Source organism: Balaenoptera physalus (assembly GCF_965194825.1).
Source record: "Balaenoptera physalus genome assembly, chromosome: 8".
In the NCBI taxonomy this organism is placed as follows: Eukaryota; Metazoa; Chordata; class Mammalia; order Artiodactyla; family Balaenopteridae; genus Balaenoptera; species Balaenoptera physalus.
In genome coordinates, this window is record NC_138887.1 from 90,708,806 (window position 1) to 90,725,271 (window position 16,466).

General features: G+C 37.7%; 1 protein-coding gene across 2 annotated transcripts in view; it reads left to right on the plus strand.

Annotated features, from left to right (window-relative positions):
- Positions 1–16,466, plus strand: part of MET (MET proto-oncogene, receptor tyrosine kinase) — a 126,121-nt gene that overhangs the window by 21,857 nt on the left and 87,798 nt on the right. For both annotated transcript variants that reach the window (XM_082472252.1, XM_082472251.1), the window contains exon 2: positions 11,075–12,291. In XM_082472252.1, coding sequence (XP_082328378.1) covers positions 11,089–12,291 — 1,203 coding nt within the window. In that variant the 5' untranslated portion in view covers positions 11,075–11,088. The remainder of the gene's footprint in view (positions 1–11,074; positions 12,292–16,466) is intronic.

A 16,466-nucleotide genomic window follows, 5' to 3' on the forward strand; every position in this document is an offset into this window, starting at 1 on the left:
AAAGAGTACAGGCCCCTCAGTAGGACGCATAAGACTTTCTGTGATATGCCGCAGCCTAACCTTCCGGCTTCATCCACACCCAGCCCAGCCCACATAGCCTCTGTGCCAGTTACAGCTTCCTGAGCAGCCCTGCACATTCTCCCCAAGGTGCCTGCATGTATGGTCTCTCAGTCCAGAGTGCCTGTCCCCTGTCTCCACTGTGCCTGAGCAACTCCAGCTTATCCTGCAAGTAATATCTTCACTCTAGAATACTACTTGGCCCCGCCTCTGTCTGCTGTAGTTAGCTCTCCTTCCCTGTATTCCTCCAGAGATGTGCACCCATCTGGAGTGCACAACTAGAGGGCAGTGTGGCAGGAGGCTGGGACTGCCAACCAATGGGCAGCACCTATATGGTTAAAAAGTTTTTTAATGCCTTGCCCTCTTTTCTCTCTGTTTCTCTCTCTCCCTCAAACACACACACACACACACACACACACACACACACACACACACACCCTGAATTATTTTTCCTTGAATTGGTCCATTATATAAATGCAATCCTGAGCACAGTTGTTTTTAAGTTGTCCTAACCTTTTAGTTTATCGATATTTCAAGGATCCAGTGTTTTAGATATTGGATTCTGTACTTATTTTTCTGTACTGTTCTGTTTTTACGAGGATAGCTTTGCTTGGTGTTCCCTATTCATTTTAAAGTATTTAAGATTTTTGTAGAAAGTTTTATTTGGTTCTTTTATTCGCTGATTACATATTGATCTCAACGTAGTGATATTTATGTGCTTTTAATTTTTCTCTCAACACTGTTAGAATTGCACTATGTTCACCCTGGGAATCCACATCTATGCAAAATATGGCCAGTTTTGTTATTTCTTCCATTCATACTATTTTCATGATTTCTAAAAGTTTTTTTTTCTACTTTGCTTGAAAAGAAAACGTCATATACTGACAAAATTCACCTTGAAAAGGGTCCCTAGTTCACTTCACTGCCAGAGAGTCTACTTGTTAACTTTGATTTCCAAGAAAAGTTCTCAGATGAGAGCAAAATAAAATTCAGCCACACCCTAAGAGCTAGGTGCAAATAGTGTTAGAGGAGAACACCCCCCTTGCTTGACCACTCCATATTTCAGGGTCACAGCCTGCCCTTTGGCATCCTCATGTGTCTCCTCTTTTTCTCTCTTTCCCTGGATGCTGATTTCTCTTTCTTTATGTGACAGCGGCCATGACACGAATGGGGTCCACTAACCACCAGCATTCCTCTGCAGCCATTTGATTTCTGCTTTAGGTAACACCAGGGGAGAGTGATCAGTTATATAAACTCAATCCTGAGCACAGTTCTTCCCATTTGGAATTCACCGTGCCTTATGCCGAGGACATTTTCAAGCACTGAGGGAGGGAAATGTAGGATTCATTAATGAGTGATGTACCGGCTTCCTCTCTGTGTCTCCCTTTTGTGGTTCACATTCTGACCATTCAGTCAGGTTTATCCTATTCAAACCCTGTATTTGAATGCAACTGGAAGAGGTTGCTAGGCTTTTTTTCATTTTTATTTTAATTTGTATAGTTAGAAAAATGTTTCTCAAATGTGATTTGTGGATTCATGTTATTCAGGGTTCCTGGATTAATAGAACAAAATCTGGTAGCACTTCTACACGATCTGAATTATAAAATTACATCTATCCATTAGGCTGAAAATATTTTAAAATAGTTTCGTAGGATTTCAAGAATCTTAGCACTTTCTTAACATTGAAAGTTCAATCTTCACATTTTCAAGGGCAGTGAAACATTCTTATCTGACCTACAGCTTATTAATGGGACAAAAGCCTGTCCATCAATCAAGACTGACAGTTCAATGTATTTTCTGAACAGGACTTCTTACAATATGCACAATGATAAAACAAATGTCCATTTATTCTTATTTCCCAGAAGTTGAATACTTTCAGCCATTCTTAAAAGGACAAAGATATTTACTAACAGATTATGACTGTGTGAGGGATAATCTTGAGAATATAATGGAATTCTGTTCTTTTTATCTTTACTCTTACCATATCAGAGTTGGACAATTATTTCGATCATGTTTGACAACTAGAAAATGCACGTTGGCTTTTTCTTGTGCTATGATTCTGTCATTTTCAACCTTTAAAATGTTTATTGGAAGAAGGGATACAATATTAGATAAGAATCTGAATAAGAGCACTATTGGGGTATCTATCAAAGAAACAACATTTGTATAATAATCAAGAGTAATTGTTTAGAGGAGCTGCTAAAACAATATTTATAACACATGAAAATTTTTTTTGTACCATGTTTAACTTGTTTTCTCCTATAGCGACCTATATATGAATTTTAATAAGCTTTTTATTATAAAGTATACATATTAATATAGAAATACTTTTTCTGTTTCAGAAATTTATGTCAGTGACAGGTTGCCATATACACTATAACTTTTCTCTACAAGCACACAAATCGTTTCCTTGATTTTTAGTAAAAAAAAAAAAAAAACAAAACTTCCTTTTACATAGTTGTACCTTCACATGATATTTAAAACCACCTGTTAGGAACAGGTTACCCTGATAATCACTTTGAAAACAGCATGTTTTAGACACACAGCATCAGAACAGCAACAACAACAACAACAAAAATATGCAGTTTTGCAACATGCATGTGCTACAAAAGCCTTAAAAATACAGTTCTACGCCAACAGATAAATAGGTTTGGCCAAAATATTTTCAATCTAAGTTCTGTTAGTGAAAAGGGTGATTATTCCCTTATTTTTTTCCATTTGCTTACAACTCATATTGTCATATAATATACATTCATGGGACATATTTATACTAAAAAAATTACTCATTGTTTATCTGAAATTCAAATTCAACTGAGCATCCTATATATTCATTTCCTAAACCTCAGTGAGGGCATGGGTTTGCTCTTCTTTAAAGAGGTAAAGTAAAGGTTCCTTATCTGTTGTTCTTCTTTAGTGTGGAAGGCCCTTACCATGGCCTTACCATGTCTTGGAGGACAATTTTTTTTTTTAATTTTATTTACTTTTTTTAACATCTTTATTGGAGTATAATTGCTTTACAATGGTGTGTTAGTTTCTGCTTTATAACAAAGTGAATCAGGTATACATACACATATATCCCCATATCTCTTGGAGGATAATTTAAGAAGGACTTCAGGAACTTGAAACAGCTTTAGAGGAAAACCACAAGATGGCCAAAGGGTGGGAAAATAAGAAATAACACTATTTAAACTGTAGACAAGAGGGCCAAGGTGATGAAACAGCAAGTATTTGGAGTGGGCTCACCCAGTGGACTGTGCCAAGTTCCTCATTTTTTTTTTTTTTTTAAGTTCCTCATTTTTGATGAAGGTACGCACAAACTGGCTAAGACACAACTTAGGAGGGTAAGCATAATAGCTACATTTATTGGATGCCAGTGTATGCTGCATAATTGAATGCCAGTGTCTCATAATTCATCTCTAACCCTCCTGGCCAACCCACAGATGTGTACCGTTATTATCCCCATGTTTTAGAGGAAGAAACTGACACTCAGAGTCAGAAGGTATGTAAATGGTAAAGCCCAGATTCACATCACATCAGAGTGTGATGACACCAAAGCCCATACTCTCTCCACTACACCCACCTGTTCTCCAGAAGGCTCATGAGTTATTGGGAACAATGTTGTTAAGCAAACTAGTCTGTAAATATTAGACATATGATTAACTCATGGGTATTTTGAATCATTTAAATGTGGTCATATAAATGAGCAGTTGTGTGGGCTGAAAAACCCTGAAGTCTTCTTCTGTCCTTTTGACTTACTGTTAGAAATCATTGTCAAGGTAGTGTCTGGCTACATTAGAAGGGATTTTTGACATGTATTGTTTTATCTTTCTAAAGTCAGCTTAGGTTTTTTGATGATAATAACACTAAGTGTTAAAGCTTTAAGCCTAAGAATCAAATGTTGAACAAAGCATGTTTTAAAATTTGCTTTCTCGACAGCCCAGTAGATCTGTCACTTTTCAATTTAGGTTACATATTTAGATTTTTAGCGTTTATCTTACTGTCTTCAAATCCGCAGACTGTATACTTTTTGAGGGTAGAAACTCTCAGTATTTAGACAAGGGCATGGTATGCAATGGGAGCTCACAAATATTTGATTAATACTATGTGATATAATATGACTCTTCATAAGCAGTGAGTGTTTATAAATACAGTATTTTAAATGTCATCAGGAATCTCCTATTGAGATCTTCTTTCCTTAGCTTTGTTTTTATGGGCCTACTTTTCAAATTAATGGAAAAAATATAAATGTAGAAAGGGCTAAGAATTTTCCTTAGGATTTCACTCTGGCAAGTCCTCCTGGAGAATTTAGCCATGACTGTTTTTATGACTGCAGTTTCCTTAATACGGGGCCTCGGCCATTTTCCATCATCATAAATCCCTTTTATACACTTATAAGCAGGATTGAAATGTTTTCTAGTTTTTATATTTTGACTCTTCACTTACATACATTATTTCTATCTTGAGATTATGTTAAGTAAATATTGTAGAAGAATTTGAAACTATAGAGCAGAAAAAAGCCAGTGTAGCACCTAAGAAATTTTAACTAGTAGATATATCTCCAAATGCAAAGTGAAATATTTAGAGAAATTATTCAAGTAAATAAAGAAACTGTCTTTGCCAATTACTTGAATATTTTACATAAAGTTGCTTTTATGCACTTGACTTTGTGTTTGAATTCACAAGTTTGTAGAATCTTCGAGTGGACATTGTTTAGTCAGGACTTTCAGGCACAAGGAATAAAAGAATCACAATGAGGGGCTTCCCTAGGGGAGCAGTGGTTAAGAATCCACCTGCCAATGCAGGGGACACAGGTTCGAGCCCTGGCCTGGGAAGATCCCACATGCCACGGAGCAACTAAGCCCGTGCGCCACAACTACTGAGCCTGCGCTCTAGACCCCGTGAGCCACAGCTACTGAGCCCACGTGCTGCAACTACTGAAGCCCTCAGTCCTAGAGCCCGTGCTCCACAACAAAGAGAAGCCACCGCAATGAGAGGCCCGCGCACCACAACGAAGAGTAGCCCCCCGCTCGCTGCAACTAGAGAAAGCCCGCGTGCAGCAACGAAGACCCAAAGCAGCCAAAAATAAATTAACTAATTTTTAAAATTAATTAAAATCTTTTTAAAAATCACAATGAAATTGCTGATGGAAAAAAGAAAGAGAAAGAAAGGAGGAAAGGAAAAATGTACTGGTTCCCATTAGCTGAAGACATGGTGGATACAGATGCTTGAACAATAGCATTAGTGGCCTGCCTTTCTCCATGTCCAGGATCCCCTGCCCCTTGGGTCACTTTCATGCTCAGGCAGGCTTTCTCCACACAGTGACAAAGATGGTCATCAGACAGTACAAGTTAATATCATCCTTAGTGCTAGTGATTTTTGAGGGAGAGAGGTCCCCTCCCAGTATCTATATTAAACCCCAAAAGACCCTGGTTGGCCTTGCTTTAGTTACATGCTCACCCCTGTCCAAACTCTGGGTCAAAGGAATAGAATCCACTAAAAAGCCAGCCTGGTTTGCAAGCTCACCTTGTGGGGAGGAGATAAGCCAGTTTGACAGCCCCATTAGGTAGGGGAGAGTTTTCGAAAGAGTTGCCAGTAGTAGAGCGGGGGCTGGGCAGGTAAATTCAGAAAAAGTTTTCAAAATATTGTGCCTTTAGAACAAAAGTCTTTTCCAGGAAATGCAAATAATTTGAAACAGCTCAAATAAGCATCATACTTAAAAAAGTTAGAAATACACTTATAAGAACTAGATTGCATGTTTATCATATTTTAGATAATATTTTATCCTCTTTGAATCTTAGTTTTGTCATGAAAACATGGGAGTTTCCCCTGAAACAGTTTTCCCTGAAAACATGGGAGTAATGCTTACCTTCTAAGAAAACATTCAGATTAGAAGAGATGATGTAGTTGATAGCATCTTGTAAACTATAAAGTACTATATCTATATAGTTATAAAATATTATGATTTCTAAGAAAAATCAATTCCTAAGGAAAGCAGAGTTACCTGTGTCAAAGTTTTGAAAGTCCCTCTCTTTTAAAAACCTATCCCATGACACCTGTTGTGTTTTTTCATGAGCCATCAGTACTTGCTTACAACACAGGTATATGCTTTGAGACAGGTTTTTGTTGATGAGGACAGTGATGGTGACAGTAGTAGTGGTAATAGGCACAGGTAATTACTCAATAACTCTTAGAGAATTAAATGTATTTCTAGATTTCTAGGGCATGAAAAGCCCAATGTAAGCTAGTTAAATGAGAAAACTAGAGGTAGATAGATGGCAGACAGAGTTGAGTATGTGGTCTTACCATTAGGTTAAGCTGGTATTTGTAGCTAATAGAGCAGCCCTCTTTAAAGGAAATACCCCTAAATACCAGTAGTTTAATGACCAAGGTGCCACTGAGATAATCACTCCCAGGAAATGTTTTGCCAGTGAGCTTATCTTAACTATCAACTGAAAAGAAATACAGAAATGTTTTATGAATGATTCAGTTTCACCTGCTATGTGCATGACATTTTAAGAGAATGAATCTGTTTGAATCATCTTTACGTGTTCCTTTTAGTAAGGAACTCAAAGTTGGTTAAATGGCCAGCACTGTTTCAGAAAGAAAGAAAGAAAAAACAAACAGTAAAAAGACATTTTATATTGAAACCTGATCCAAGCACATCACAGGAATAAATGTATCAAGGCAAAAATATATAAAAGATGAAAGTAGTTCTGGAGTCACTCCCAACATAAATTTTAAAATTGCTCACACAGCCTGATCTGGCAGATGATATAGATAGAGAAGAGAAAGCAATATATGCCAGTTCAATGGCATTGGAGTAAAATGTAGAAAAACAATCTCAGAGTTGAAAATTATTGGAGTTGGAAAATACTTCAGCATTCATTGGTTCAACCCAGGGGTATGCTTGTAAGTATTTAATAACCATCCCTCCAGGGGGGAAATAAGCCCTGATTTTTAGTGTTTGCCAACTTCTATGGGGTAAATACTCCCACCAAGGCCGATTTCAAGCAACCAAGATGAGGTCACTGAACACGAGTTGGGAAGAGATGTGTATGCTAAGCCATCATTAGCTGGTTCCCTAGAGAGGGAAAGGGCCAGAACCAGAGCTCTGTCTAACTTCTGCTCCAGTGCACTCTCCCTCTTAGCTCAGGAAGCTGCTCCAGTGTTAGTGAAGCATTCAACATCCCGGACAGATTCCTGTCAGTCAGACATGGGATTGAATCTGGTTCTGTGTGACTTTTGGCAAGTTTGCTCATCTAGAAATGGAGAATAATAATACTTCCTACTTCACAGGGTGTTTACGAAGAGTATATCAGAGGGTTTAGCAGAATGCCTGACACGTGGTAAACACTCAATACAAGTTATTGTTATTTTTATTATTATATGGTTTATACCTTACTGAAGCTCTGCTTTGCCCTCTGGTCCAACTATAATTTTGTAGCCTTTAAAGCCTATATCCTCAATCAGATGCCTTCATTTGGATCCTGAAAATCATTGTGTCCTTGACCTTCTTTCTTGGGTTTCTTCCATATCTCATGAATGTGAAGAGGAAGTCATATACATTGTGTCTTATCTTCAGGAAGCCCTCAAAGCTACTATACAGTCCTTTCTCTCTTGCTGACCTCAGTTTGCATACCCTGCTGTAGATATTCTAAACCTCCTCCTTCACCCTCAAGTCCCTGGTCACTCCTCTGTAACCATCAATTTCAGCAGATGGTCATATACCCTAATTTATTTTTTAGAACATTGAGATCATATTCCCTTAATAGGGACTTATAGGGACTCCTTAAATGTCCCTATATCTTTATGTGACTGCTCATCCTCTCCTGCTGTCTCAGAAAGAGTGACTTCTCTTATGTTTCAGGGCTCTTGGAAATGCCTCTTTTTGATCCCTTCGAATGTTGATCGAACAATTTTTATCTCCCTCATTTGCTCTTTTGGTTTTCCCTGCTTCTCTAGGCCCAACTACTTGCATTTCTCCTGATTGTATCATATGCTCTCTCCTGCCACTATATCTTTGCACAAACTGCTCTTCCACTGGGAATTTCCATTCCTCATCCTCCTTCAAGACTCAGCTCTAGCCTCATTTCCAGTCTGGTTGGCTGCCCTTCCTACACATTCCCATAATTTCTGTCAACCTGTTGCCTCCACCAAGTGACTGTGAGCTTCCTGGGAAAGGTACCGTGTTTCTGGGTTCCCAGACCTACCAGAGTGCCTGGCCTTTAGTAGATACCCAACAAACGGTAGTAGAAGAAAAAGAGACCTACAAATAAGTGTATGTCTTTCCTGCAACTTAAAGTCCTCTCAACCCTGATACTGCCTTCTGCTTGTCCTTCCTTTGACAAACATTCTACTTCCTCATCACACATACCCTTGCAATTTAGTGGTCTGATACCACTGTGGAATCTGCTGCAACTACTCTTGTAAAGGTCAACAAGGAGCTTTTGTGTGGATTACATCCACCTTCCTGAGGCCCTCGCCTGCCTTCAGTGACACAGTGCAATTTTGGCTCTCATGACGCCGCCCTGAACTAACTTACCTTCCTTGATTCCTTCACTAGTTTCTCCAATGTGTGTATTCTCCAAGATCTGGTTCATTTGTCTTCTCTTCCTTCACCTTGTCCCTCCATGAACATACTTGTTCTTGGTTTTAACCATCCCCTCTGTGCAGATAACATGCAAAGTTTATTTCTATTCCAACTAGAATCCCAATTGTCCCACTAAGATCAAGTTCTGAAGTTTCATTCTTTCTAATGCACAGATGGCAGATACTTGGCACTCATGCTTCTGCTTGCCTCTGTCTCATCTAAGATGGATATTACCTCACCCAAGACCAATCGTGCCACTTTCCCAGTAAGAGCAGGCTTCTCCTCAACATCCTTCTCATTATTCTCCTCTGTTGCTTGGCACATATGCTGTCTGCTTGGAATCTTCATTCTTCACTTACTCCAGATAACCTGCTTGCTGGAAACAATGTAAAACCTACTAGTCATTCCTATAGTAGAACGTTTTCACTCATTTCTCAATAACACATCAAACTCAACATGTTTAAAACCAGCTTATCATATTCCTTGATCTTTAGCCTAACTTCCTCCTACTGACTACCCTAGTTTGTAACTTGTTCCACTTTTTCCCAGATGACGCTGCTTATCTTTACCTTCTCTTTTGTGTTCCACCAGTTTAGGTGTCAAATCAATTCAAATATGTCTCTCATTCATCCCTTCCTGTCTATTCTTGGGGCCACCATCTTGCTTCTGGCCCTTACTACCTGGTTATGGGCTATAATGCCTGTCATCTGGTCTTCTCATTGCCAGGTTCTCCCTGCTTTAAGCCACTTTTCCTCCAGATCAATCTTCCTAGAGTAAAACCTTGCTCATATGACTCTCCAGCTCAAAACCCTTCAATGACTTTCTATTACCTCTTAAATAATGCCTGTAATTCCTATCAGTTTGGTAGGGTAAATTTATCTTTGATTTTGGAGTCAGTAAATTTGGTTTTAAGCTCTGGCTACTACACTTATCTGTTCTGTGACTTTGAACTTATTGTTTAATTTTTATTCACTCATTTATTCAACATATGTTTATTGAACACCTACTCTGTTCTAGGTTCTATATCAAGTCCTTGAGATAGAGTGATGAACCAAAAAGGCATTGTCCTTGTCTTCTGGACCTGAAACGTATTGGACTTGTCCATATTTCTCATGATCATAGTAATCCTAAGTACAGGCCATGCCTTCCTCTCTTGATGCTTTTAGCTTTTGGTTTTTGCTATACAGGAAAGTATAATACCATGTATTATACCATGTAATTTGCATATGTGTATTATCTCTCAACACCATTGTAAGTTCACTGAAGGGTAAGCGCCATGTCCCATTTCCCATAGTGTAAGCACAGAGCCGTGCACAGTGAATTCTGTTGTGTTTTTGTGGACCTAGAGTTAGTCTTTGGCATAGTTACAATGCCCAGTATGTTTTTAGAGGGTCCCTTTGTCCCGTCAGAATTATGCATTTTTTCAAAAGGGGGAAAGAAGTAATAACTATTTGGTTTCTATTTCTCTAAGGCCTTTCTTTTCCAACCCTGCCTATAGCTGTTATAAGTAGAACTCACAATGTTTATAACTTGTGCACCTTAACTTTTTAAAACCTGAATAACAAATCCACTCATGCTTCCTAGTAGAAATACTGTCCGTGTGCATACAATGGAATGTTAAAATAATGTTCTTTTAACTAAATAACTTTTGACTTGGTAGCGAACAATATGTTGTTTTTCCCTGAGAAATAATTCTAGGACTTTAGTCCTAAAGATTATATTTTATTTTATACATTTTTAGCTTTCTGTTTTTACATTCCCAGTGATCTTACATTAAGTTAAACATTTGTCTATCCAAAACAATAGGTCAGTTATAGCCAAATTATAACCATACCTTTCCTCTGCACAGAAAATCCTATAAACAGCATGTGATCATATTGCTTCTAGAATTTATGATTGTTTTCTTCCAAAAGGAAGCTAAATTTAGCCTAGTAATTCTACATGCTCCCAAGGAAACAATGCCTGCTGTGACTTGTAGAATAAATGAATCTGAACCACAATTCCTTTACTTGACTAACTGAGAAAGTTTAAATATCAACCTAGTCATTAACCGCAGATATTAAACCACATTAAACAACCAGCAAGAGGTTAAGAAAGAAGTTTGCTATTTTTCTGACTTCACTGCTGAATGAGTCTAACCTAGTTGCTGTATCGTTCTTAATACAGAACATTGTTTGCATCTCATAATGGTTCTCTAAAATTACTTGTTCATGGCTTGAGTTCTAAAATTAAACTATGTAGAGTCATGTCCAACTGCACAATGCATCTTTATGTGAAACCAGCTAGAGTTTTTTGTTTTCACTCAATGTAAAAATTCCAGTTAGGAAGATTTGTTTCTAATAGTTTAACTGGTATAGTTCTTTCAGTTTCTTCTTCTTTGTTTCTAATGACAACTAAACTGCTCTTGCCTTGAACATGTTTTGGCAGATAAACTTCTCACCATGAAGGCCCCTGCTGTGCTTGCACCTGGCATCCTTGTGCTTCTGTTTACCTTGGTGCAGAAGAGCAATGGGGAGTGTAAAGAGGCACTAGTAAAGTCCAAGATGAATGTGAACATGCAGTATCAGCTTCCTAACTTCACAGCAGAAACACCCATTCAGAATGTCGTTTCGCACAAGCATCACATTTACCTCGGTGCCATTAACTACCTTTACGTTTTAAATGACAAAGACCTTCAGAAGGTTGCTGAGTACAAGACTGGGCCTGTGCTGGAACACCCAGATTGTTTCCCATGTCAGAACTGCAGCCACAAAGCCAACTTATCAGGTGGCGTTTGGAAAGATAACATCAACATGGCTCTGCTTGTTGACACGTACTATGATGACCAACTCATTAGCTGCGGCAGTGTCCACAGAGGGACCTGCCAGCGACACGTCCTTCCACCTGACAATACTGCTAACATACAGTCGGAGGTTCATTGCATGTACTCTCCACAGGCAGACGAAGAGCCCAGCCAGTGTCCTGACTGTGTGGTGAGTGCCCTGGGAACCAAAGTCCTGCTGTCTGAGAAGGATCGATTCATCAACTTCTTCGTGGGCAATACCATAAATTCTTCTTACCTTCCAGATCATTCATTGCATTCGATATCTGTGAGAAGGCTAAAGGAAACGCAAGATGGTTTTAAGTTTTTGACAGACCAATCCTATATTGATGTTCTACCTGAGTTCCGAGATTCCTACCCCATTAAGTATGTCCACGCCTTTGAAAGCAACCATTTTATTTACTTTTTGACGGTCCAACGGGAAACTCTAGATGCTCAGACTTTTCACACAAGAATAATCAGGTTCTGTTCAGTAGACTCTGGTTTGCATTCGTACATGGAAATGCCTCTGGAGTGTATTCTCACAGAAAAGAGAAGAAAGAGATCCACAAGGGAGGAAGTGTTTAATATTCTCCAAGCTGCGTATGTCAGTAAGCCTGGGACCCAGCTCGCTAAGCAAATAGGTGCCAACCTGAATGATGACATTCTCTACGGGGTGTTTGCACAAAGCAAGCCAGATTCTGTCGAACCAATGAATCGCTCTGCTGTCTGTGCGTTCCCTGTCAAATATGTCAATGAGTTCTTCAACAAGATCGTCAACAAAAACAATGTGAGATGTCTCCAGCATTTTTATGGCCCCAACCACGAACACTGCTTCAATAGGGTAAGTCATACAGGTTCACTACTTACAAATTATGAGGTACAAGTCAGAATAGGTATCAGTCTAGAAGAGAATATAAAGGGCTTTTTGGTGCTTGGTAAATGGGCTTTATCCAAATATTTGCAAATTCTCTCCAAGAAAATTTAGAAATTGAATCTCCATTTAAAGGTAGAATCATAGCTTGAGAAAAAGTTAATGTGATAACTAAAAGAAAATATAAAATATTTTTACAATTTGGGTTTACAGGTTTGCCAGTGTTTTTCAGGTTATTAACCTTGTTTCTCATATCAGCTTTAGTAGTTCTGGTCGGATGTACATAAAGTTTAACACAACAGCAATTCCTATAAAACACAGTTATTGAGATGCCATGCAGTCTTTACAACATTTAGAATAAGATGCTTAATTTGTAGGTTTTGAAGGCTTTTTTTTTTTTTTTTAATGAGATCCCATTCGCTCACTGATGTATGAATGAACAGTCTCTATTCTTGGCATTACTTAAAGAAACTTCACTAAAAACAAACAAAAAAAATCTCTTCTAAAATGTTGATAAATTAAACATTTTAAATGCACTAATATACCTCTCTGAATAAATCAGAAAACTACAGAGGAAATTTTTGCTCTCAAATCCATACTTTGGATCTTGACTTCAATACATAAACTTTGTGCTTGAATGTGCTTGAATTGGTGTCTACCAAGTTCTAATTTGTTGCTTTTTACCTGGTTGGCATTTGATATTTATAGATATAAATATTCTTGATTGATGATTGTTTGTACTTACATGAAATGATATTTTCCCAGGAATTGTTAGGGAAATTCTTTATTGCTTTGATTTAGATATAGTAAAGGCTACCAGCTATACCCAGAGGATTTATCCTGCTAGTCATCAGATCATTTGGTGCTAGAGGAAGAGCATCAAACTGGGAGTCCACTGTGGCCTTGGGCTTTCTTGGTGGGGACCCAGATTTGAACATACAGACCTGGTTATGCCTCCTAACATAATGACCACTAGTGATCATAACTGTATGAACAAATTCTGTAGCTTTTCTAAAGACGATTTGACTTTGAAAATGTACAACTCACTTACTCTAGCAGTTTTCAATCTAAGTGGTAAAGGTTGTAATTGCAAGCAGGAAGAACATTAAACATGTCCTTGATAAAAGAAAGTATATAATTTTCAGATGGATAACAAGGGCATAATAATTCAGAAACGTTTGTTTCACTTTTGCTGAAATGTCTAGAGTACTTCTCCAGATGGAAACTCTTAAGTAATTTATTTATAAAGTTAGAAAAATGCTTCTGAGAAAATGAATCCATCTTTTAGTGAACTAAAGACATAACTTCCTTCTCTCTCAAAAGTCTATGAATATACATAATATACATACATATATATCCCAACTAAGACTTATTTCTCCCTGAATACATTTAATATATGTTGCAAAATCTGTAAGAAGCAATGGGATTGCTCACGAGGCTGTCCCTTTTCCTCACTAGAAAAGACAAAGAATGAAAGGAAACAAAAAGACTTTCAGAAACCTGGGAATTAGGACATAAAAGTGTAATATTAATAGCATTTCAGAGAAAACATTTTTCCTGCATCCAATGAATTGCTTCAGAAACAAGTTTAAAAAAGAGTCTACTGGGAATTCCTTCAGAGCCTCTAAAGCACACGACTTTGCTATTTAAATCTTGTTCGGTTAAAAATTAAAGAGACTTTACTGTACAAGGGTATACTGATATCTTATCTCATTGTTTTATTTTGTACATTTCAGCCCCCAGATGTAAAAGTATTTATCAATTCTAGAAATTCTCAAAACACAGCTGAACTTTATCCTACCCCTTTGACTTTTTTAGTGTTCCAAAGGGAACAAAAAGGCAGGATTACCCAATGAAATTCAGGGCAGTTTTATCACCCAGGAAAAATGCCCAAAATGCACCAACCACACCTGAAACCGTTATCACTCCCATCGCAAAAATTCTTGTGGGAAACAAGATGGAACTGGCCAACATAGTCTTCTTACAAGGGAAGACAACTTTTACACTAGCCAAATTCCACAGAGACAGATACCTTCCAATCTCCTCTATTTATTTGCCTGTTTATCTTCTCTGGTTACTAAAGGTCAGAATTTTTCCAAGAATGAAACTACCCACGTTATCAGTTTTCATATACCCGCCACAGAAAGACCTCAGATTGTTCCAGTAGTCAGCATACAGTCATTTCCCAGCTTCATCTTAAAATGAAGACACCTAGAGCTGTTACTCACACAAAAGCAAAATGATTTACAAGATCAAAAAAGTTTGGAAATACTCTAAGCAATAAAACTCCATTTTGTCTTGGCAAAGATATCAGGTGACCCTTCTGACAATTTCTTGGAACTAAGTTTTTATTTTAGCATAATGTTTAGTGAATAGATACATATATTGTAGTTTTGTTATTAACATGTCTAATCAGTCAGATCTTTATGGAGGGACCATTGTGTGCTCTGTGGACAAAGTTAAGACAGTGCAGCAGTAACCTTCGGAGGACTTGGAAAGCACATTCGCAGCAGCAGGGGTTTTCTGGCCCTCCTTGAGCTTCCACCCTATGCAAAACGTGTCTCTATCACAGGATCAGACAGAGGACCAAGAAAGGGTCTTTTAGATTCTATGGGTCCAGCAGGTGTATCAGACCTGACTTGCTTATTTTAGATCACATATTATGTTGCTTTTTCCACTCTCAACGTTTTATGAAAGTATCTGTGCAAACTCTTCATGTACATCTTCTCATATTGATGACATCACTAAAACCGTCTTTTGAGTCATCTGATAGTTTCCAAAGCAAATCATCTTCACCTCTTAGTTATTTGTGCTTCAGAACTCATTAATTCCACATATGATGCTGTTTCTGGAAACTGATCCCAAGCCACAGATATCCATTCATGTAATACAGTGTTGATATTAGTTGTTCTTCTTGATCTTTGCAGTGTAACCATTTTCTATGTTGCTTTTGAAAGTGATTCCTAAAGGGTTTGTTCACGGTGATTTCCAACATTTAGGATTATGAGATTCTACACCCACAAATTATTAAATCTTTAGTCTTAAATATCTTTACCGCCTTTTTTTACCCATTCATCATTTGACCTCTATAAGCATCCTAAATTAATATTGATTGAAGTTGTTTTAGGCTAATGTGTGTTCCCTAAACAGCACATTCAAAATAAAGTAACTGAAAAAATGCCACATAATCTGGAGACTTTGTAAATCCCCAAATTTGGGCATAAGAAAACCTCACCTTCTACTTGGGGATAAACTATTAAAAATTTATTTTAAGCACATTAACTGGATCTCCAACAGTATCATATAAGGTATTTAGTAACATGACAATTTTTCCAGGAAAAAACTAGCATCAGTACACATTAGCCCAGTTTCTTCCAAGTAAGAATGAATATTGAATAAGGGAATTTTTTGTCCTCAAATCAACAAAGATCCTCTTCCCTAAATTATAGTATATTTACTAAGAGAAGTGGAGTTATACATTTTGGAAAGATTTTTAATCAAAGTTGAAATATAAAAGGGTCCTTGAAATATCTCTCACCCACCCAGGAAATACAGTTACGACATTATATTTTTTCTTGCAATCCCATTACCAAAGTTTTTTTCTACATATAAGCATTTGAAAGAATAGAAATAGACTGGTAGCAAATATTTTTACCAATATCTTGGTCATCTTAATGACCAGTGATCAGTTGAAGGGGAAAAGCATGTAATTTGGTGCCAGACTCACCAGGTTGGAACTCATGGTCTCCTGCATACCAGCTGTGTAACTTCTGCCACGTTACTTAATTCTTAGAGCCTCAATCTCATTCGTAACATGCAGATAACAATACCTACTTCTCAGCCTTTTTGTAAAAATGTGGGATAATAAATATAAAGTACCTGGCACAATAAGATGACCATAAATTTATCTCTTTGGGAGGCAGCATAGCCTAATGGAACAAGACTGAAATTAAAGAGATCTGGGTTCAGACTTGTATCCCATGATTTTCTATCTGCCTGACCATGAGGGCATTATTTAAACTCACTGAACCCGTTTTCCTCCATGCAGGACTATGGTATGGACAAGTACAATAATGTTTAAAAGACTCTAACTTTTGTCCTTGGCACATAATAAATAACAGCTATTATTGTATTGTTATTTGTGT